This window comes from Tyto alba, unplaced genomic scaffold, assembly GCF_018691265.1.
Source record: "Tyto alba isolate M040663 unplaced genomic scaffold, T.alba_DEE_v4.0 Super-Scaffold_13, whole genome shotgun sequence".
Lineage (NCBI taxonomy): Eukaryota > Metazoa > Chordata > Aves > Strigiformes > Tytonidae > Tyto > Tyto alba.
The window spans coordinates 42678010-42702007 of NW_024881275.1; the positions used below are offsets into that span (position 1 = coordinate 42678010).

A 23998-nucleotide genomic window follows, 5' to 3' on the forward strand; every position below is an offset into this window, starting at 1 on the left:
CAGGTTCGCAGGTGAAGCTGTCAGCCTAACAATTAAGTAGTACGCGTAAGGAGTACAGGTACCCCATGTACTTCTGATCAAAATCCACAAGCCAGACACCTTTACATTAGCGGATTTCAGCTTAATCTCTAGCCAACATTTTGTACACCTATTAGAAAAACTTAGGGCAAAGACAGACTACCTCAGAGCAAATTTAAGTTAAGCAGTAATACATGTATTTTCCTTGGTTTCTTTCAAACCCTTACCAATAGCTCATGGACATCCCAATTACCTGTGAAATACAAATTGAAGACTGTGGATTGCCCCATGACTTCTAGAGGATTTTTAAATACAGTAACATCAGGTTTTATGAAAATTCACAACATTCTTACCACTAAAGAGGATACGGTGACAAATATGTAAAACATTCTTAAAAAGTCAGCATATTTTCTAAGAAATTAAAAAAATTAAGGAACAAGTTATTGACAGAGGCTACCTATGATTACTATGCATCACTACTGAATGAATACTTCTATCCAAATCACTGAATGATGACATTCAGATATCTAAAGAAAGTTGCAGTCCCATTACCTAACTTAAGTAGTTCATTCAAAGAACAGTAAATATTTATACCACCTGTGTATAAACATTAAAAAGTTTAACATAGTTACAATTTTGTTTTACATACTAGCTAGAGTGTACCTCTTAACTATTCCAGATAAACCTTATAATTTATGGAGACAGGCATTTTTAGCCTATGATTTTTCTTAATATGCGATTCAAAAAAAGAACACACATAAAATCCAATAAACAGATTTAGGAGAAAGTTTTATACCTGGAAATTGTTCATCAGCCCATATTGACACCCTGCCTGACAGGATGAGAAATCATAGTTTAATTTACAAGCTGCAGTAGTGCAATTTGTCAGCTCGGTGACAATGGTGTTATTAATGTTCCCTGTGGCATCTCGCACAACACAAGAACCTAGAGTAGACACAATGACAAAAAAAGGCATTAACAGACTGAACGTGAACATAAGGACATGTGCCAAGCTCAATTACCTTTTTATGTACATGCACTGCCACAGAGCAACATTAAAATATGGCATTTACATTTTTAATACATTTTGACATTAAGCAAGTCTTCACTATGAAGAACAAATACAAACAAGCAGACTAATTGCTCTCTTGATTGAGATGATCTTCAGTTTTTTAATAAATCCAAGTCTGATAAGAAAAGGAAAATCTTAGCACAGAGAAAACCAATGTCAATAGACTTGCAATTTAACAGCACAATATTAGCTCAACAAATTATTTCTCTGAATCATGAGTTTCCACATAGCTCTTTATTTGAATTTAGTATTATGCACCATCACTTGAACTTATAGTTTCTCTTTGTCAATTTTCCTAGAGGAATGCATTTTTTAGTGTATATATACAGATGTATATAGACAGATGTGCATAGTGCTGCAGTTATTTATTTTCCAGTCAATATGGCTCAGACATTAAAAAAAAAAAATCAGGTAGGCTGTCATGAAAGCCTGTTGCAAGCCACGTTCCAATGCTTGAACAAGTAATCTCCTGTGTGACTGGTATTTTGAGTTGGTTTCTTAGTGAAAAACAAAACCACACAGTTCCATTCCCACCACATTTTTTATAATTAAGTTTATCACTTAAACTACTGTCATCAATTGATCTATGATTATTTGTAATTTCATTGGTCAAGAAAATGCTGAAGACACAGCATTTCAGCCCCCAAGTACTAAGAAAAACTAAAAAGTACTAAAGCCCATAAGTCTTCTACTTCAAGGTTTTTTGTCTCATAAAGGACAAAAACTACAGCAGACTAAGTATTATTTAACACTCTGTGGTTTCATAGTTGAGGTAGTCAAATCGTTTGGACACCAGTGACTATTTCCAGGAATGGGAATGAAATAAAGAGAGGTGAAAAGAAGAGGTAAGTCCACAGAGCAGTAGCCAATAGAATTACCTTAATTTGGTCTTTTAGGAACTTGAATGACAAGGAGGTCCTGGGAACACAACCATGTGACTACAGACTACCTAAATTACTTGCAAAATAAGGAGGGCATTCATGTGCTGCAAGCTTCAGGTTAAGTTTCGCCAATAATAATCTCTGTTATCTATGTAATTTGTGTCTTATTGGGAAAATGAATTCCTAAATACCTATACCATATTTAGATTGCTTCTGAGCCTTTAGAACTGGATTAACAGTCCGCAACAACACCTGGTGCTGGTAGGTGGACATTACTTAATCCTTCCACTGTACAGTTTTATTTTTGGTTAAGTTTCAGTAAATTTCCAATATTGATCACCTTTCTTACGCTTTTCCTGTGGGTATATGGAGGAGCTGGGTTTTTTTTGTTGTTGTTGTTCTATTTTAAAGGGGATTAAAAGCTCTGTATGAGAATAAGTTTCTTCTCTTCTACCACACAAGTATTGGCTCCGGCCATTCAAGCAGTATATAATGGATGTGACATTATACTTACTAGTTGAACTATTTGTAAATAACACTTTGTTGGTAATAGATTACAGCGGCAGACCCATTTAGCTGAGCAACTCATTAAATAGCTACAGTGCACAGTCTTCCTCTTCCTCATTCCCTTTTTCATAGTTTACATCCAACTGGTTGACAGGTCTTTCATGCACGGAGTCGAAGTACGACAGAAAGGGGCAACAGCACTGTGAGCAAACTTTAATGTGAGCCTTACTATGAGAAAACGCAGAACAAAAGCCAGCTGGGCAGGCTCCATTCTCTGCAGAAGATACTTAGATTTAAGTAGGGGTCCAGACATTTTATTTAACCCTCATTCAGAAAAGTTTTATTTATTTATAAGATTCTGGCAACATTTTCCCTAAGAACCTCCTAGTCTTCTTTCCCGTAAAAACAGTATTTTACCTGCATTTATAAGCACATTCCTGCCAAAGTCATATAAAGTTTTGCCATGGTATAAACCTGAGGTTATCAGACTATCTGTATCAAGTTATCTCCTAACTACAAGCAACCAGCAAGAATTCCAAAGATTCTACCCTTCAGATTGCAGTTCAGGGTGCGTAACTTCTCCAGTGTTACAAGCAGCTGCAGTTAGGCTCTCATTAATTAGTTTTACTGCCCTCTTTACAGAAAGCATGTCTTAACCCTACTCAGGAGCTTGGGGTAGAGCTTCCCTTGTTTATAAAGCAATAAATACTGTTCTTTGAAATATGTCTTTCAAGAATTTTGATATAAAAGTTGCTTATGCAATCTTCATCCTGCCACCTGCATGTCTGCATTAGTCCCTTGATAACATACGAAACTGCACACTTTCACCTCACAGATGTTAACTTTTTAAAATAGGCTGCCTAGCTCTAGCAGTAAGACTAGCAATTTTCCTCTTCCAAGCCTTCTCTATTTAGTTTCATAACCCTCTTACTACAGAGCATGCAAATACTGAGCTAAATTCAGAACATCATCTTCCCCTTCAGACATGACTACTCAGTGACATTTAGTAGCCCCTTCAAAGTTTTAATGTCTTGCTTATCTCTACTCTGGAAACTTGCAGTGGCGAATAGTGTGTGGGGAAAGGAATGGAAGTATTTGTATTTGTCTGATTTCTGATCCAATGCCTCAAGAAACCCTAAATTTCACTCAAGTCACAATCTCTGACTTCTGCAATTGCACTGGCCTTTTCTAACTAAGAGAATTCTAAGTGTAAGTTATAGGAAGCAACTAAGGCAGGACATTTCTGATGCATCAAACAAATTAATATTCAGCTGCTTTTGCAAACTGTTCCTTTTGCAATATGAAAAATAAGGTTTTTCATGTTTGAAAGGTGATCAAGGTATTCCATTAACAAATGAATATTAATGAACATTTTGTTCTCATGTGGTTTCAAGTTCTAAAGTATTCAAATTTGGTAGCAAAAGTCTATGTGGTCAATCTAATTAGGAAGTAAGTGCAGGTCTTTAAGCTGCATAAAGCACAATCACAACAGAGCAACTCTTTGGCAGAGCTACAGTATCGTGTTAGCCAACAGGGGCAGACTAGCAAGATTTGTATCTTTGAAAAGGAAGTATCATTAGCAGTAAGATCAATGGTACTCTTAGAAGTGAGAATTTAATTCAAAAGGCAGCACAGCTAACATAAGGCACGGTCTTTCATATAAGAAAAACTACTGCTGCTGTCAGAAACTGATTTATGTGACAGAAATAAAAACACTTCCATTCATAGGCAAGAAATATGCAATATATGAATATAATCTTATGTTCTAAAGAGTACTAGAATAGAATTATTTTGTGGATAGGAGAAGCCTGGTTGACCACTGGTGCTTCAGAGCAACAATGATGTAGAGAGCATCAAACCCTAAAGCAACTTCTACAGAGAATTTCAAACCACTATGGGTTGGGGAAGACCAGGAAGAGAGGCTACACAAGACTCATATCAGTCTACAACTGCTTCTCCTCTTTCCACATGAAAATAAAACTACAGACAACGTTTCTGAACATGACGACACTTCTGAAAGTGAGCTAGCCAGATGAAGGTAGCTCTCACTCTCCTCCCTCTACTGGGGAATTACTGTTCATGCACCCTTAAAAGAATTGTTTGATCATCCCACAAATCAATTCAGGTAAGTAGCTGCCTACCATCATCTTCAAACCAACAGAGGTGTTTGTTCAGTGAGTATTTCCTCAAAACGCTCTTTTCTAATCCAGAGATAATCCCACTACTAACTTGTAAATCTTTTAACATAAGTAACTGCAACAAATAAGGAAACATCCATATGAAGTCTTTTGTCATCTTTAGTCTGAAGCAGTCACTAGTCTTAGAAAAGTATCACTCATTTTAGGAATTTACAAAAAAATCAGCTGAAAATTTAACCTCCAACAATAAAAATTGGAAACCTCTGGCTACTACTTTCCCATGCATGAAAGTCAATTACATAATGACTTTACACAATAAACTACATAAACGGTATCAAAACACACCCTCCGCATGAATGTGAAAGGATAAAGTTAAAAAACATTCTCTATTTACCTACAGATACTGCAATTCCTGCATAAACCAATGTAGTAATTAAGATGGCCAACAGCGTTCCTTTAGGTATGGCTGACTGAGGATCCTGAAAGAAAAATGTCAGTGGACAGTGATGACAAGGATAAACGTACACTCAGTGTTTGTGAACAATATTTACTAATTCACTACTCACCGCAAGATCACCTGAGATATTTGCACCAGCAAGTATGCCAGTGGCAGCAGGGAAGAAAATAGCAAATACCGAAAAGAAAGTTTCCTCCTGTCGGAAATCTGGTCCAAAATTCTCCATAAATATTTCAGCTGTAGAAAAAGATTTAAATCTATCAATATTCATATAGAACCTACAGTATTAGCCCATGCCAACCATTACTAGCTCCATGAAAAAGCTGAGTCACAGTTACATGACCTTCTTAAAATTAAGCATAGAACATTTAAGGCCTAATTCATCACTTTTACACAAAATAAAAGTTACAGTAAACTTAAATATCCTTTAAAAACAGAAAAAGTACTCACAGTACTTTTTAAAGTACTTCTTAAAGCTTTTTCAAATTTAGTATATTTGATATTAAGCGGACAGGACCCAGTTTTGGCCCAATAAGCTTTAAGGAACAAAACAGCAGATATCTGAATCAGGACAAAAAAAAATCTCTGTAGTTAAACAGGACTACAAGCTATTTTAGATGTTTAACTTAATTATGACAGCATGTCTCCTCTTTGCAAAGACACTGTTTACAATACTAACTGTTCCAACATACCTTTATAACCAAAGAAACCTTTAGGCTTCTTGCTATCCAAAGGAATAAATGTTCCTATGACAAAGTCTCCAATAGCAAGTATGAGGATCACCAGTAGGACTATCTGTGCCTGAAAGACAATGACCACAGTCAAACAGAAGAACAGTTTGAAGCTTTAATGTATTCTAAAACATAAATATTAATTTGATTCCAAATTCAGCTTAGTCTTCTTAGTTTTCCCCAAATAAATAAGGCAAGCTGGACACAATATGTACCAAGACTTTTAAGTAGGAATAATTTGTAAGTTTAACATCTATTCAAAAGAGAATTTGTTATTACCATGCCCCTCGGTCATACTTGTAAAGACAAAATACTTAACAAGCATTTTCTCTATAAGTCTTCCAAGAAGGGATGGTTTTGAGTAGATTGAAGACATTCACAAAAAAAGAGCTAAACGCACCCAAATGCTGGAAGTATGGCCTTTTTAACTGTGATCATAATACTTTGCCTTATACTTTAGTACGTCGTAATATTTACTAAGAATTTTATTACATCAGCAATCACGCAGCTTTTGTTTGCTATTTTATGCAATGAACCAGATTGTTTTGTTACTTTCTCATGATCTCAACCTTTATTTATGAAATTAGATTACAGACTACCACAATTACTTGTTGATTTCTATTTTCTTGAGAGTTTTTTCATTACAACCTAGATTTTAGCCACTGTTCAATAAAACCATTAAAACTGCTACACGTGGAACAAGAAGTACTTTAAACCATCCAACATCTCAAAAGTGTGAATAAAGACAAATCTAGGCACTGAGGAGACTGATCAGGTTTTACATTTAAATGAGCAACCACAGTGCCCTGTTATCTTTTGTGTTATTTGATTCCTTATAAAAATATGCCAGTGTCTCAGGCGGAAGCTATTCATAGTTTGACTATTTTTTCAAACCTAGGATCAGAACTTAATACATCATACCTCTATGGCACTGCTAATTGTTACAAAACAAAGTTTTCAGTTCACAGAGCCTCCCAATAAAACATGGTCGTACAGTGATAAACAGCATGACAGCCAAGAGCAGAATTAGAAGACCACCTGATGAAACCAGTTTGTGCATCATATTTAGATCTCTCCTTTGCCACACCTAAACAGGTGAGAGGTGTAAGGATGCAGCTGGGTGCTTACAGAAGTCTTTGATAAACCCAAGATTTCAATATTAAATTAACAGAGCAATTGCCACAAGTGGATTTATCCAGTAACAAACCTACACTTCTCCCTAGAGCTAAGAGAATTTTCTGAATATCTTCCTTATATTCAAAAGTCTCAGATAAAGAATGGGCTTCTAAGACTTCAACACAAGGAGCTGAGTGGCAACAGACCACTCTGAAGAGCCATTCTTTTAAGCAGGCTTCACTGGAATCCCAGTCTCTCTTAATTTCTAGATCTACTTCAAAGGCATTATTATAGATTCCCATTGTCCCATTTTCCAAGGCATTCTGTAAGTCATGGGAAAGACATAGAACATCATAGATACTTTAATCAGGAGGGAAGTATTACTGTTTTGATATGCTAAACTGTATGTTAACCCACATAAAGAGCTTGTTTGATGGGTTCGGCTGCTTACCATCGCTCCTACCTGCCTTCCCCAATGATGCAGAAAGCAAGCCAACAGGCCTTGATTTTTGCACTGAGCACAGGAGTTTTGAAAGCTACCTGTTTCCTAATAAGGATGACACTGCATTGATAACACAGGTAAGGTTTGATACAGAAACATTAAACAAAAGGGGTACCTCTATGCAAGCTATTGTTATAGAATTGTTCATGCTACAGAGCAAAAGCAAGATATTTCTTGTGACTTTAAGTGATAGTGGCCAGAGGATTAATAACAACTAATTCATTCAGAGGAAAAACTAAACGGTTCAGATTAAGAGGACAGTATTGTTTGAAGTCAGGTGCATAAAGATACCATTACAAACTGAAGTTACAGTGAAGCACTACTTGAGAAAAGTAAACAATTTTTACAGAAGTGTGCTGTTTGATTTAAAAGTATGTGCCAAAGTCAATTTCTGTAGATTCTTTTCGCCCTGTGGTAGACCCAAGTAATGAATTTGATCCTCACTTCCTTTTTCTATGATCCCTACTTCTGGGGCTGAAGCAAAAATGAGAAATAACACTCTCTCACTTTGATGATGAATATCATCATCTTGATGCAGGAGCATAAGAAACTGTTTTACAACAGTTCATAACACACATGTACTCTTCAGTTGCCTCTCACTGCAGAAGACAGAAGCTACTGTTAACCAAATACCAAATGGGAAGGGAGACCAAGTGAGGCTCTTCTCAATTATTTTTGAGCACACTGGACAGATATTCAGAAAAAGCTTATCAGGTGCAGGAAACAGTGAACAAGCTACATTGCCTAGTAAGGCAGAGCAGAAAACCAGTAAGGCAACCTCTGTATTAAGGTATCCCAGGATCTGTAACATGTTTTTTTCCACAGAGTTGACCTAAGATCATGCAGCCACAACATGCAGAAAGTAAGTTCCCCCCACCTACACATTTATCACCCTCAGTGTTCACTACCCTCTTCAATGCTGGGCCTAGTGACTTCATCACACTGGCTGGCTGTTTCCAAGTGAAAACAAAATCAGAAGAGAGTGGAAGTTAAGAATACTGGCTATGAGTTAGCAGAAACTACGTAACTTTAAATTGGCTTCAGCTCCAGCCCTGTATATTCCATCCACAGAGATCACCTGAAGGTCCCAGTCAGGAAAAATTGCCATGTTAATGCTCTTACCTTTTCTTGTTGTGCTGTAATTGCCAGAAGACGGTAATACCATTAACCTACTTGACACTGTCATTAAGAGTAGATTATGCTGGTTTTTAGGTTTTCATAGATGCTTAAACTTTCAGTGGGGCAAAGTGGTCCCAGTTCTGAAATGCTTTCCAGACCTGCACATGCTAGTGCTAGAGACAGAGCTACTACATAAACTACCCACTGACTTCTTCATATGCATGCAATACTGAGTGCACTAAATATATTAAAGATAAATCAAACAGCTGAGATAGAAAATGTAATCAAAATTATGAAGTGAAGAATGAAAGAAAAGGTGATAGTTCCTTACTTTTGATTCCCATTCCATTCCAGCAACAGAAATACCCAGCAATATAACCACTGTGATAGCCCCTATGATTCTGATATCATTCATTTCATCAACCATCAACGCTCCATTTTCCTAACAAAACAAATAAAAAAAAAAGTCATATATTTTATCAACTCATTATATTCCCTACTGCAGAATAGCAATTGATTGACTAAAATTTATTAATAATTAACCTCTATACCATAGATTTATTAATATTAAATTCCCTGTGTGGACACAAGTAATTTGGGTTTTGCCTTGTTTTAAATCACTGAATCTTTCAAATGGAAATGATCATTCCTATTCATAGCCCATCCCCAGAGAGAACGGCCTGTCTTCAACTGCCAGAGAATTAGACTGATCAGCAAGGCAACTGCTACCAACTAACATCTATACATGTATTTTACTTGTTGTTCACTATTACTCTTAATACTTTTAATGTATTCCAAACTTCTTCCCATCTACAAAAAGTATGATTGATTTCTTCTCAGTACTACATTTAATCAAAATTCAACAGAGAAATAATACTTCTTTGTGCTTAACTTAAGGAATCACTTTTAATAGTGACTATCACTTACAAGAAACAGTTCACTAATAAGAATCTCAGCATTAACAACTTATGAGTCTGCATCATGTATCTGTACTGCCACTGTTCTTCTCAACAACCAGCTTGGACTTTACCAGAAATTATACTTTTTTTTTTTTTTTCCAGGGAGATAAACAGCGTGGGAAGTTTCCATTTGATTCCAATGATAATTTGTTTTTTACCAAAAAGCTACTTCATTACAGTAGTATTTTACTGATACATCAGTAGTAACCTTATACCTCATTCCACACCTTTGAACCAGTCAGGGCAACCCCCAGTATCAATAGAAGCTGGGGGATGGATTGAGAGCAGCACTGAGGAGGACTTGGGGGTTCTGGTGGATGGAAAACTGACTATGAGCCAGCAATGTGCATTCACAGGCCAGAAAACCAACTGTAACCTGGACTGCATCAAGGGAAGTGTGGCCAGCAGGTTGAGGGAGGTGATTCTCCCCCTCTACTCATCTCTTGTGAGATCCCACCTGGGGTATTGTGTCCAGCTGTGGGCTCCTCTGTAAAGGAAAGACATAGATCTTCTGGAATGGGTCCAGAAGAGGGCCACAAAAATGATCAGAGGGATGGAACACCTTTCCTATGAGGACAGACTGAGAGTTGGAGTTGTTCATCCCAGAGACGAAAAAGCTCCAAGGAGACCTTGCTGTGGACTTTCAATAATTAAAGGGGGTTTATAAGAAAGATGGGGACAGACTTTTTAACAGGGCCTGTAGTGATAGTACAGGGGGTAATGGTTTTAAACTAAAAGAAGGTAGATACAGACTAGGAAGAAATTTTTAACGTGAGGGTGGTGAAACACTAGAACAGATTGCCCAGGGAGGCTGTAGATGTCCAATCCCCGGAAACATTCAAGGTCAGGTTGGATGGGGCTCTGAGCAACCTCATCTAGTTGAAGATGTTCCTGCTCATTGCATGGGGGTTGGACTAGATGACACAGAATGGTTTGGATTGGAACGGACCTTTAGACTATGATTCTATGACTAGATGACAGCTCAAACTTGCATAAAGGACAATGTAATCAATATAACCACTGTTGTCCATATACCTTGAGCAGCTCCACAACTGTCTCTGCAAAGCCAACAACATACATTGCTACTGCAACAGCATTGGCAAAGGCAAATATCAGACCTATGGCACCACCAAACTCCGGTCCCAGGCTTCTGGAAATTAAGTAATATGCTCCTCCTGAAAAAAAAAAAAAAAAAAAAAAGAAAAAAAAAAAAGACAAAAATCTATATGAAGGAGTCTAAGAATAGACAGTCATCAGTAATTTAAAGCTTACAAGAACAAGATGCTATTAATTCTTGTATCTTCCCTGATGTATTAGAAAATAGCCAAAACTCAGTATTTTAGGGACAGGCATATTGAATTTGAAGGAATACATTCCAATTTTTAAGAAAAGACACCAGCTGGAAATAATCACCTGACTCATGCACCACATCACAGTACTCAACTATGCAACGAGTTCTGTAGTTAAAAAACAAACTGTAAAATACAAGCAGCAGTGTCACTGAGCTTTTTATTTCAAACTACTCAAAACATTTGTGCACAGTTCACAGTAAGATATTCATAGGAACAACTGATTTTATTCGACAATTCTTCCCATTCAGCACTTCCAATTTTCCAATGAAATATTATTTCGCAAGAGTGACTCTTAAAAAACAAAAAGGTCTCATAAGAACAGGAAAAACCAGTACATATAATACAATTTAAAAAAAGACAGAAACTAAGCTTGACATAATGCTAATCATAGCTGATCCTTCCCATTGGGGCTGTTTACTTTGTTAGTGAGGTTTTTCCTCTTCATTTTTAATCAAAAGAATTTTGTAAGCTTGTATTTTAATTCCACCACATTTTCTACTAGTAGCAGTCTTGTTATGTCTTGAAGCAATCTGAATATGTCAAAGACATCAACCACTTACAAAATTGTTTTGTAGGAATTGCTGACAAGAGCACACAAACCGTAAAAGAGAATGAAAACTATCAGCCTCAGGAAAGCTGGAGATAATCAAGAGTTTGGAGAACTTCTTTTGTGCATTAAAAAAAAAAAAAAAAATCACAATAAAACAAGAACATGTCCGTTTGTATGCTCTCATACAGATATAGTTTACCCTTTTACAGGATCTGTTTTCAAGACATGAACACATACAAGCACACATGTACACTCTTAATCAACCAGTGCAGATGCAGAAGAATATTAAGACTCTATTCATTCCTGGATATATGTCTCTAAAAATGTCTGTATTCCAAAAATTAAGAGTAGATAATACTTCTTCCAGAGTAGAAAAGCAAGCCACTAGCCAAATCAAATTAGTAGGCTAATTATTGACTTTTCATTAAATACATGACAGCTTAGTCAAATACAGAACATAAAGAAGGCTCTGCTCCTCAGAACACTAACTCTTCCCTACATTCCATCCATAATGTTTTTTCTCTTATGCAAAAAATAATGGAAAATAAGTTAGAGGTTCAATCTTTAATTGTATGCTTCAGAGTAATGGAAGCTTTAAAAACTTTATGAAAGTTATTTTACCTCCTCTTACAAATCCATTTGTGGCTATTGCTGAAGTAGACAGTCCTGTAATAGTTGTCACAACAGTGGCCATTCCAATAACTAAGACAGACAGACCTTTTGGAAAAAGAGGGGAAAAGAAGTTTTAAGTCCAACAGTATTAAAATGCACCAATCTTCAACTTAACTTTGACGAATTAGTCTTGCAAATACAACATAAATTTACTGTATGTGGTCCCACACATTCAAGGAAAAGGTTTCTTCACTCCTTTTTTGTACAGAGAAGTTTCCAGGATACAAACAAAACCGGATAAATGTTCTCTTTAATCAGCAGGGCAAAAGCAGTATTCTAGAGCTTCAATGAAACAAATACCTCTTGCAAATGAGGTGCTCTCTGCAGTCCAATACTAGGTTAAGTGTTTGAAGAAAACTGTTTATATACTACACAGTCTTATATTCAGATTTTAATAACCAGTGATCAAAAGTTTATCTCTACAATTGACTGAAGACTTACAAATGCCAATTTTAAATTACATCTCTTATAGTTAAATGAAAAAGTTTAACTCCATAATCCTTAAAGTTGCGATATGGGTGAACTATATTAAAAATTGGCAACATTAACTTAATTTTCTACCCCTAATTAAAGTGTAAGGTCAGGGTCAACACCTCTTTTGGATCACATTTAAAGCTTGCTGAAATGAAATTATAGGATTTAGTACACATACCTATCCCAGCTTGTCCCACAATCCATGACAATCTGATGAAAAGCATCACACCCCAAATATTTAACATACATCGTACCTAAAAAGTAACAGAAATTTTACATAGATTAGATCTTACATCCGCAGTCATTTCCACTAATTCTTCATTTCAGTTTTTAATGTTGACAAAATTATCTTGCAGTCTTTCCTCACCACTTTTGAAATTATTTCACAATAGATTTTTTCATTAGACAAGCCTAGGTTTGATTACAAAAAATAAAAGGGAACCTAAATATGATTAAAAAGTTACTACCTTGAACATAAAGTCACAGTACTTCAGTGCCTGACACTTGTAGTATGTCTTCACCAAACAATAAAAATAAATTAGACCCCAACCTTTAGGATCCAAAACTCATACTACAGAATACACGACTGAAGAGTGTGAGGTCTACAATTCCAGTTTGGATGTCCCACAGATCTCCCCCCAAAAAATGCACTAAAGCAAGTTATTCGTTAAATAATTTATTCTTTAACCAAAAAAAAAAAAAAAAAAAAAAAACACAGAAAAAAACCAAAACAAAACAAAACACCCCCCCACAACTTCCTAGTCCTATAACTTTTGTATCTTACAACACAGCTGCACACTAACAGGATGGGCGGTGGGTGAGCGTGTTTACTTTTTTATCCTGGTATTTTAAACGCTTGGTCCTCAGTAAAGTACTTTGCACTGTACAGAATTTGGACAGAAGACTAACAGCAGGTCTTAGTTCTCTCTCTGACCTAAAGAGTATGATATCAATCCTACAAAAAGTTTAGCTGGTCATTAGGACTAGAAGGGAGTCAAGGACCTCTTCAAACCACAAATGTAAGGATTTTTCAGACATGCTTCAAAAGTCTTTTGAAAACTGTAAATCATCTAAGCTGGAAATTCATGCACATGGCTTATGCCTACTAGGAAATACTAACGGCAAATTTCAAACCACTGAAAAGGAGGAGATCATCCTCCTTGAAACTTTTAAATAGACTTTGGAAGAAAATGGTCAGCAATGCTTATCCTATAACAACACTTCAATACTTAGAATTGCTGCTTACAAAAATATTCCAATACAGACTTGGGGTTCGGACAAATTCAAAGTCACCTTTATGACGTAAAATTAACAACTTTGTCCTTGGTTGGAGTACATTAACAGGAGTCTGTAATACCTGTTTCACAGCTACCACAGGTACTCTCCTTCTCCCAGGTTAGAGAATATGCCTATTTCAAGACCTGTAAGGAAGTTGCTAATATACAGTGGAAGCTTGCTGAACTAAAGGCAGGTATCCTGAATGCTTGAGTTCAGCATGTTTTAATCAGCTGTGGCATTTGCAGCCACCACTATAAATTCTTGCAGCTTTGGAGAGTATGTATTATACATGGTTTCTCTTTGCCAAAATACAAAAAATAAATTAATATATACTTATAATAAAATGACCCATGTCACCCTTAATTTTTCATTCCTCCAAATGGGGGCAGGATCAGTTTTTTCCACCATGACTTAGTGCTAAGACCTCCACAGCTTCAGAGAAGGTGACTTTGTCACAGGTTCAACAAAATTTCAATACTTAATCCTGTTCAAGTTTTGCCATATACAGGTAGGTACTCTCCTCCACACATTATTTTTCGCTTCTCTAAAAATAAATAAATAAAACTAAAGTTTTCTAACACTTCAGTCCAAAACTTTACAGATCCAAAGTGAAAACACATACACTATATTCTCTCCATTTGCATTTGTCTTTCTCACTTAAGATTCATGTGTAGTTTTTCCACTACATATGATTACTTACATAATCTTTTGCCTTCTTAGAAATTATGCAACTTCAAAAGTGTAAAACCTGTGCTAAGAAACCATGATCCCTTCAAAACCTGAAAGCCTGAAGTATTTACTTCCTTAAAATTCAGTACAAGTAAGAGCAAACTTTCCTAAAATTATGGCATTTTTCACATCTCTCATACATATAAACTTTTCTTTATACAGTGCTACCACAATTCCTCTCAAAAAAGAAGGTTATTAGAAAGACGGTATCTGTAAGAAACTGAAGTATAATACATCAAACTTACCAATACACCTTTTATCCAGCCAAATTTTACGACCCCTTTGCTATCAGGTGTGAAAGTTGCAGCTGCTTCCCCAGCTGGTGTGCCTTCCTCACCATTTGCATAGCCATCTTCAAAGGGCTCCTTGGAAAAAAAACAGTTCATCTTTTATGTGAGTAAAGAGTAGAGAGAGCATTTGATACAATGTAAAAAACCCATCTACTTGTGCAAACAGAAAAAATAAAGAATGACATAACAGAATTTTTAAGCTTTTCCTTTATGTTTCTTGAATGATGCATATCTCACAGATTTCAAAGAATATAAAACTTACAGAGACAACCTAGGTATTCTGCTTCAGTTAGAATAAACTGTTAGGAGTCATAGTAATAACTAATGAAGAAGAAACAAACATCTAATCTTTTAGAAAAAGAGCTACAAGATTTAAAATGCAATGACTTCTACAGCACAGGAAGTTTTACTTCTTAATCTGAAAGTGTATACTGTTCTACCACAAGTTTCTGGTCTCAGCTATAGCATTTCCTGTAGTTCAGGTTTAGCTGTCATTTGATCAATTTTTCAGGAAATAAATTATTCAATTCCCTGCAAACTATTCTACTATTCATTGTAAGGTGATGCTGCTAGAAAGGAAGGTGGGAGAATGGCATTTCAGGAAGAAAGACAGAAGAGAAGTCTCTTCCCAAACATCTCTCCCTTTTTAAACAGGAATAATGACAGATGCAGAAAACATCAGTCCTGTGTACAAAGGCCAACTTGTGGCTTTTCTTTATAATTCAACTGTCAGGCTTACAATGCAGAAATCTTAACTGTTTTATATGTATTAAAAATACATGTGTACATACACACACTTTTTCCATGCTTGCTTTTTCAAGAGGCAGTTTTGTTTTGCCAAGCCAGACAAACACCTAAATATGTAAATTCAAGTATTTCCTACACTTGCTGTAAGAAATCTGCAGGAAGCACTCTAAGCAAAGTATGTTAGTTATCCAAGGCAACAATTATAAAGAATTAACATACTAGAAAGACCCTGAATACCACTCAGAGAATCCTATTCAACAAAGCAGCTCAAACAGTATTTGTGAAGCAGCCTGCATCCCAGAGGGCTTAGAAAACATTTAAGCAATTAGAGGTTCAAACTCAATAAGGTAAAGGGAAAAACTCACATTCACTAAATAAGACACAAAATAAGACTGGACCCAAATTATGCTTTCAAGAAGTATGTTCCATGCTGAAGGGACACAGCAATAAAGTTTAATGTGAGATACTTTATTAAATTCCTTCTCCTCCTGATACATTAATACCAAATATACCATCAGCAGAGTCCAGGGGAAATATTTACACAATTGTCACTTATGAAGGGCGTCATCCATATCCCCTTACAATCAGCAGTAAGACATACAGATGAAAAAAAAAAGAAAAAAAAAAAATCAGGTTATATCACCCTTATCCAAAGGTCATTAGCACAGATTCATGTCAGAGCTTCTCTCACTGACTCTGCATTATTAAATTCTCATAAAAACAGGTGCACCTGCAACACATCCAGAGATTCTGTATGGCATAAACTTTCTACCAGTAGGCAGAATCATGATCAGCTTGCAGAACATTACCTTTAACAGACAGCTTTCTAAGATAGTAAGTTTTCTTGTCTCCCAAGGGATTAAAAAAAAATGATAGATATGAGTTATATATATATATCTTTCAATATGTATGTGTGTATATATGTATATAATGTGTTATATACATTAAACAGAGAACAAAAACAAATATAACTAGGAATTACCCAGTTTGCTGAACTGCAATGCTTCTGGACAGAAGAGAACTAATGGCTGTAACTTCTTGTGAGATTTGCACAGCCTTTGACTAGGTGAAATCTATTGATTTGCTGATATATTCAGGCACTCAAATGTAAATCAAATCATTCAAGAAGTGGTGTGTGATCTATTTAGAGTGGTAAATGAATGGTGAAGACCAAAAAAAAAAAAACCACCATGCTGATACATTTAAGTTTTTTTTACACAGAATTAACTCTAGCATCTCTGTAAGAAGAAACAGAATTACCTAGTTCTAACTTAATAATACAGCTACAAGCCACTTACTTGCTGAGTCTATGCTGACCTGACTAAACCATAACTGAGGAAATGGAAAGCCCTCTAATCAGGCTCCTCGCCCAGCTCAGACACATCTGAGGCTCACAACAAAAATGACTGAGCCTACATACTGCCCTGCTCCAATACTCTTGAGTACTCATCCTTCAGATGACTTTCCTAGAAATAAAGAAATAAAACTCAAAACTCTTTCTAGGTATTAATGTTTCCCTCATCAGACTCTGCTGTTTCCAGCAGTAAATACCAGAAGTTTCTCTCCACTTCTCCCCCACCCACCTTCAGAAGTGGGGAAGTAAAAAAAAAATGCATTAAAACCAAGGACAAATTAAACAACATGTTCACAACCATGACAACAAAACCTCCAATCAAGTATGCAACAGTATAATTGTATATTACTTCTTCATATAAAATCCATTATTTCTCATAGAAAAGCATCACATTATATTTGCAACAAACTGAATTTTAAAGCATTGCATAAAGGGAGTCGCATCTATATTATGTAAGCTGTTTTTATGCTTTGACCAAGGAAACTGCCAACATTTGATAACATCTTCTGGTATTACAAAAAGGCATGTCATGTCTCCAATAAGAAACAATAAAACTGTTCTTCAAGAAGACTGGTCAGGGAGGATCAAAGAATATATCAAGCTCAAGGGAGGACCAAGGCTAGAAGAAATCTGTATCTTCATGTCCTAAAATACTGAAACAAATGTAACTGAAGTAGTTAATGCTGTCAATACTGAGTCACAACCGTTTTGTTTAAAAAAAAAAATAAAAAAGTAGAAGTTCTTGTTTACTGCACATTTAGGTTTTAGGAGAAGGTGGAAAATATCCTAATATCTAGTGTAAGAGAATTATATACTTCAGCATATGAGCATGGCTGGCCAGGTATGGGTAGAACCTGCACACATTAATAAGACGACCTCCCAAAGGTCACTTCCAACCTCAGCCATCATGTGATAGCTACACATTTCACTATAGTGCTCAAACAAGCCCATAGCTCAGCCTGTTGTATTCTGGGAAGGAGATAATGGCTCACAACTCATATTTTGAGTTATCAGTTACCAGATCAGCTCCAAGATACGCACACTATGAACACAAGAAAGTTTTGTTTTGTATGTCTTGTCTCTCCACACTATGCAATATTTCTCAGGAAAATATTTTGAAGCACACACAAAATGTAATAACTGAAAGGTTACTGTTGGTTATCAGTGCTAGTGGGTGCCCAATAAAGCACCAGTGAGAACAGATATTACAGAGTGTGGGCACAAAAGAATTCCACTACACAAGGTTCCAAGTTCAGCTCTTCAGTGCAAGATTAAGAAAGCACCACTGTGGTCTCAGCTGTAAATAAAGCAGGCATAGTATTTTTCATGCTTGTGCTCATGAGGAAACAATGCTTCTACTCAAGTCACATACTGAATAGAAAAAAAATGCACTAGCACTATTTTAGAACAGCAATACATGTAAGATAAGATCTTTATAAACAGTAAAAAACACACACTGGGGATTTGGAGAGGGTGTAACGAAAGGGGAAAGAAAAGAGCATGTTTTAACATTTCAGATTAGAAATGCTCTTATTAACACGACTTTTTAATCAAAATACTGTCTTTTACCTCATTAGTCCAAAGAACACTCAAACTTAGTGTTCACTTGCACTGTTAAAGGAAAAGTAAGATACAATTCTATCACACACTGATAGGAATTTAGACAAGAAACAGTTAAATTCTGTTCCTACACAGAAATTTCCATTGCTGTATCACAGTGCACTGAAAAGTACAGATAATCTACTATTTCATCTCCAGTACTGGATCATAACAATAAGTTATTTGTGCCAACTGAGAATAGCCTTCACATTTATTAGAAGTGGATTAGTAATGAGAAAAGACTTGTTAGCCAGAAGAGATATGAAAGTTTTCACACACAGCTTGAAATACACTGGTTCATGGAAAAGTTTCTCATCGGTAAAAATTGTTACTGATTCACGCAGAGTTCTTGATAGCTGTGTATGTTGTGCAACACATTTATTCAATTGACCGTATTAGCAGTGAATTTATCTAGAACCCATCTTAAAGGCAACATACTTAGGCTATGTTGAACTGTATGAGATGGTACCAGAATAAATGCACATGAACTCTTCTGCTCTTGCTTCTTTTCAAATATCACAACTTGGTAGCTCCAAGTAAAGGACAGGACAACCAGCAAGTTTGTATCTAAGACTACATAGTTGTTCTTCAGGCAAATCGCTTTCTTTCCAGTCTGCCTGATTTGGCATGTCCCAAGTAGTAACTTCTTCAGCTAATCCTTCCTATTGCCATTACTCTCATGTAAAGAGAGGAGGCCAAAGAGGCACCTGAGATTAGAGCATTTAGCTGATATTTTTCCATCCCTCAAATCTGACCAGTTACAGGTCTAGCACATGCCATATAAATACAAACTCTTTAGAAAGGATTCACAACATTAGTTTTTTCTTGTCTTAGTAAGGTACAGTACTGAATCTGATTTAAATTGCCAATACCGTCAAAATGTTACAGAAAATCAAATGCCTCGTGTTTTCAAGCTCCAATTTCTGAACGGAAATATAAAAATGGCATTCCACTACATTTAATCAAGAGAACAGCTGCTTACATTTGAAACTGCCTTGTACGTACATATTCTGGTACTGAGCATGGTGCTTTCATCATTTAACATGCTGAGGACAGGAAATAAGGGAAGCAGCCTGAGAACCATCTTGCCCTAACAAAGGCACCAACAGAACAGTTCTATACACCAATGAGTCTTTGTCCTCACCAGCTACAGTTGAAGCCTCTATAATGGGATCAGGTTTTTACCTGCTACAAGTGTCATAGTTAGAGATGCTTGAAGTAATCATCACAGAATGGAACCCTTTTTCACAAGAGCAAGAGACTTGCACACATCTTCTGCACTCCTTCACTGCAGCTTCCAGCATTATTGCCAAGCTGTTCACTACACCTTACCATAACAATTTCTTGTTTCCATCTCCCAAAGGATAACTTTATAGGCCTTGCCATTTTTAAGAAATTTGTTTTTGTGGAAGGAAGCAACCAATAAAAATGTATTGATCCAGATGTAGCGCACCAGCAGTCTCAACAGTGTAAGAATTGTTAACTTGTAGAGATTATAATCCTAAATAGCCCAACTCTATAGATGCACACAGTTAACACTACAGTACTCAAGTACAAAACTGCACAGTACAGAAGACCTTCAGAGTTAACACAACTCAGAACTGTCGTGGCTTGAGCCTGGTCGGCAGCCAACCACCACGCAGCCACTCTCTCTCCCTTCTCTTCCGGCAATAAGAAGGGACAGAGAGCCAGGCTTGGGGTTAAAGATAGGACTGGGATGGGGAAAAAATCACCCATTATGGTCACGAGCAAGAGGCAGCCTCGTTAGGGGAAGAAAAAAAAAGAACATACATTTATTACAGACACTAACAACACTTAACAGAGGTGGACACTGAGAAAAATTGCCACATCTTGAGAACACCTTCCCCCCACCTCTCCCTTCTTCCCGGGCTCAGCTCTGCTCTCAATATCTCTACCTCCTCCCCCCAGCGGCGCAGGGAATGGGGGGTGCAGTCAGTGCTGCCACATTCTTTATCTTCGGTGGGGGGAGCTTCTGGAACTTCTTCCCCCTGCTCCAGCATGGTCCCCCTCTCACAGGAGACAGTCCTCCACAAACTCTCTCCAACATCAGTTCCTCCCATGGGCCGCAGTGTTCCCCACACTGCTCCGTCATGGGTCACCAACTTTCTCCAACTGGATTCCCTCCCACGGCTGCAGCCCTTCCTGAGCTGCTCCGGTGCGGGACACCCTCGCATGCTGCAATCCTCCCAGTGCTGAATTACAGCAGCGGGGCTGCCTTTTCCCACAAGACCCCGGCCTTCTTCAGGCACAGCACCTTGATCACCCAGGCAGAAGCAACAGGCCATAAATCAGTGTCTGCTCCACCGCAGATCTTCATGGGTGGCAGGGGGGGCCGCCCTGCCGTCTCACCACAGGGTACAGGGAGATCTCTGCTCTGTCACACCTCCCCCCTCCTTTCTTCCTCCGTTCCTCCACTGACCTTGGTGTTCACGCAGCTGCAGCAACTCCTCCTCACAAGTCCGACTGCTTGTCACCACGTCCCTTCTTAAATATGTTATCACAGAGGCGCAGCTGATTGGCTCAGTTTCCAAACAGAAGTGGAGCTGGCTTGGAGCTGGGGGAGCTTCGAGAAGCTTCTCACAGGGGGCTGCCCCTATAGCCCCCTCCCCTGCCACCAAAAAACTCTACCACTCACTCAACCCAGGACAAGAACATACACAGAAGAAAAGCTTATGAACATTTTGTTTTGCTTTTCTAATTCAAACATACTTTAGTCAGAGTGTGGATAAAATAAAAATTACAGATTACAAAAGTTATGAAATAGAACGCAGAATTACTAAACATTTTGACCCAGGAAATGATAACACTTCCCATGAATTTTAAGGACTACAAATCTTTCTTTGGATGAGCAAGCCTTCCACTATGCCTTATGGAATGAACTTACGGATTCTTCCTTCTACTTCACCTCTGACATTTCTAATGATCTGAATAAAAGGTTTAAAAGGTGCTAGATTCATTGTATGCATAGAATAACTGCACAGAATAATCCTGCTGACATAGGTATTTATCTCTGATGCAACACTGACAACTGTTGAGAACAGTTTGGAGTGGAACAAATACATTTAAGGGTAACACTCTACTACCAAAGAATAAACCACCTATTAAATGTTGACTGTAGGACACTAAGATGTATCAAACACATCTGTTCTTTAAACACTACTTTTGCAGCATGCTAATTTTTGCAGTCATAAAATCCCCAGTTTGTGCCTAAGGGTCTTTGATAAGCTGTTTCTATGCTTGAATGCTTTTATCTAACCAGTTGTGAAAGAAACCAAGAGCACTGAGTTTCCTTTCCAAAACACCTCTGTATGGAGTGGTTTTAAGTATATTGCTGTTCAGGTACACAAGAGAGTCCTGTGAGTAACACTTTATCAAGAAAAGACTCAAATTTTATTGTATAACTGAGAATATAAAGTGTTTCAGTACTTAAATACACAGGAAGAAAAATAAGTTCTCACCAGCCTTCGACTTGATCTGGTGACACCATTGTTTGCAACCATTTTTTCAACCAACCACTGTTCAAAATGGCTGAGATGCTGTTGTTAACTTTGCTCTGAAGACTAATAACAAATCACAGTGTGTTTTTAATACTAAGTTTGAAAAACACCTCCGCCAGGTCTGAGAGTTTTCAAATGTATTTTGTAAGGGAAATAGCTCTGGAAGGGAGTAAGTATTTTAGATACTTACTTTTAAAATATCTTACTCTACATAATAATCTCTTAAAGAACAGTCACTAATAGCATCAACAGTATATTTTGTAAACTAGTAACACTAGCAATACTCTTGTTCATAAATAGTTATTTTCCTCTCTATACTGATCTGTTGCAGCTAACCTTAAAGCTTTGTTAGATATCCTCATCACTTTCATTTATGCCACAACGAATTTACCTAAGCCTCCCTCCCATCAAAATCCCAGAACTATACAGTAAATATCAGTATCCAAACCTGAATGAAACAGTTACTTCTTAAGAAAGGCAATTTGCCCATTTAAACCTATCAAATGATGTGGAATAATCTTGTTAGACCTAGGAAACTGGAAGTTAACACAACCGAAACTCAATGCCTATGAAAGCAAAGTAATAAGCAAAAAAACCCACATGCTGTCTACATCTCTCACTACCCTTGAAACAACACTTTTTCTGGCCTACTCTAAATACTTTCAGAAAACTTATCACCTTTTTACATAGTGACAGTTGAAGAGGAAAGATTACAAAACCAGAAAACTAATTCTGTAATAAGTAAATTAAGGAAAAAAAAAACCTATCTGTAGTATACCAACTTTAAATATTATATATGGTTCTAATTCTTTCACACCAGTCCTCTGCTGGGATAAGGATGGTGATAGCATCATCATGAGTTAGCACGGAAACTAAGAAATAGTGTGCCTATCTCCCAATTCATGCTTCGTAATAGCCCTCACTGATGAAAGAGCAGTGAAAATGCACATTCTAAAACTGAAAACAGGTTATCACTTTCTACATCTTAATTACATCACTAATTTATATCTTACCAACAGATGCAATAGTGTAAATCTCTGGTACCTCAAACAGGGTGATAATCTAAGTGCACACCATTACCTTTCTCTCAAAGATTGTGTCCTGGGTTTGAGTGAGTGGTGGTAGTTTTTGGTAGCAGGGGAGGGGGGGGTACAGTGGTGGCCCCCTGTGAGAAGCTTCTCAAAGCTCCCCAAGCTCCAAATCAGACCCACACCTGCACAAAGGCCAAGCCAATCAGCTGAGCCTCTGCGAAAATTTATTTAAGAAGGGACATGTTGACTTGCAGTGGGACTTGTGAGGAGGAGTTGCAACAGCTGCGTGAACACCAAGGTCAGTGGAGGAACGGAGGAAGAAAGTGGGAGGGACTCACATCAGAGGAAGTTTGTAAAGGACTTTCTCCTGTGAGAGGGGGACCACACTGGAGTGGTGGGAACTAGTTCCTGAAGCTCCCCCCACCAAAGATGGAAGAAGCAGCAGCACTGACAGCACCCCCTATTCCCTGCCCCTGCGCCGCTGTGGGGAGGAGGTAGAGATACCGGGAGCAGAGCTGAGCCCGGGAAGAAGGGAGGAGTGGGGGGAAGGTGTTCTCAAGATGTGGCAATGCTTCTCACTGTCCTACTCTGTTAAGTGTTGCTGTTAGTGACTGTAATAAATCTTTGTTCTTTTTTTCTTCCCCTAACAAGTCTGCCTTTTGCCCATGACCATAATGGGTGATTCATCCCTCCCTGTTCTATCTCAAATCTCAAGCATGGCTTCTTTTCTCCTTCTCAGTGCTGTGGAAGAAGGGGAGAGTGAGCATCTGTGTGGTGTTCAGATGCCCTCTGAGCTCAAACCATGACAGGTTGATACTCATAAAGATGGTAGCTTCCATAGACACCTAGAATAGTTTACAAATTCCTGACAAATAATTTATTAGATAAAAATAAACTTCCCAAT

The 23998-nt window shown here is 37.4% G+C and overlaps 1 protein-coding gene across 3 annotated transcripts in view; it reads right to left on the reverse strand.

Annotated features, from left to right (window-relative positions):
* Window positions 1-23998, reverse strand: part of SLC12A2 (solute carrier family 12 member 2) — a 63110-nt gene that overhangs the window by 28833 nt on the left and 10279 nt on the right. For all 3 annotated transcript variants that reach the window (XM_042787815.1, XM_042787816.1, XM_042787814.1), the window contains exons 2-10: window positions 14801-14920; window positions 12727-12802; window positions 12024-12119; window positions 10536-10675; window positions 8873-8983; window positions 5766-5874; window positions 5183-5310; window positions 5011-5095; window positions 815-963 (exon numbers count right to left, since the gene is read on the reverse strand). In XM_042787815.1, coding sequence (XP_042643749.1) covers window positions 815-963; window positions 5011-5095; window positions 5183-5310; window positions 5766-5874; window positions 8873-8983; window positions 10536-10675; window positions 12024-12119; window positions 12727-12802; window positions 14801-14920 — 1014 coding nt within the window. The remainder of the gene's footprint in view (window positions 1-814; window positions 964-5010; window positions 5096-5182; window positions 5311-5765; window positions 5875-8872; window positions 8984-10535; window positions 10676-12023; window positions 12120-12726; window positions 12803-14800; window positions 14921-23998) is intronic.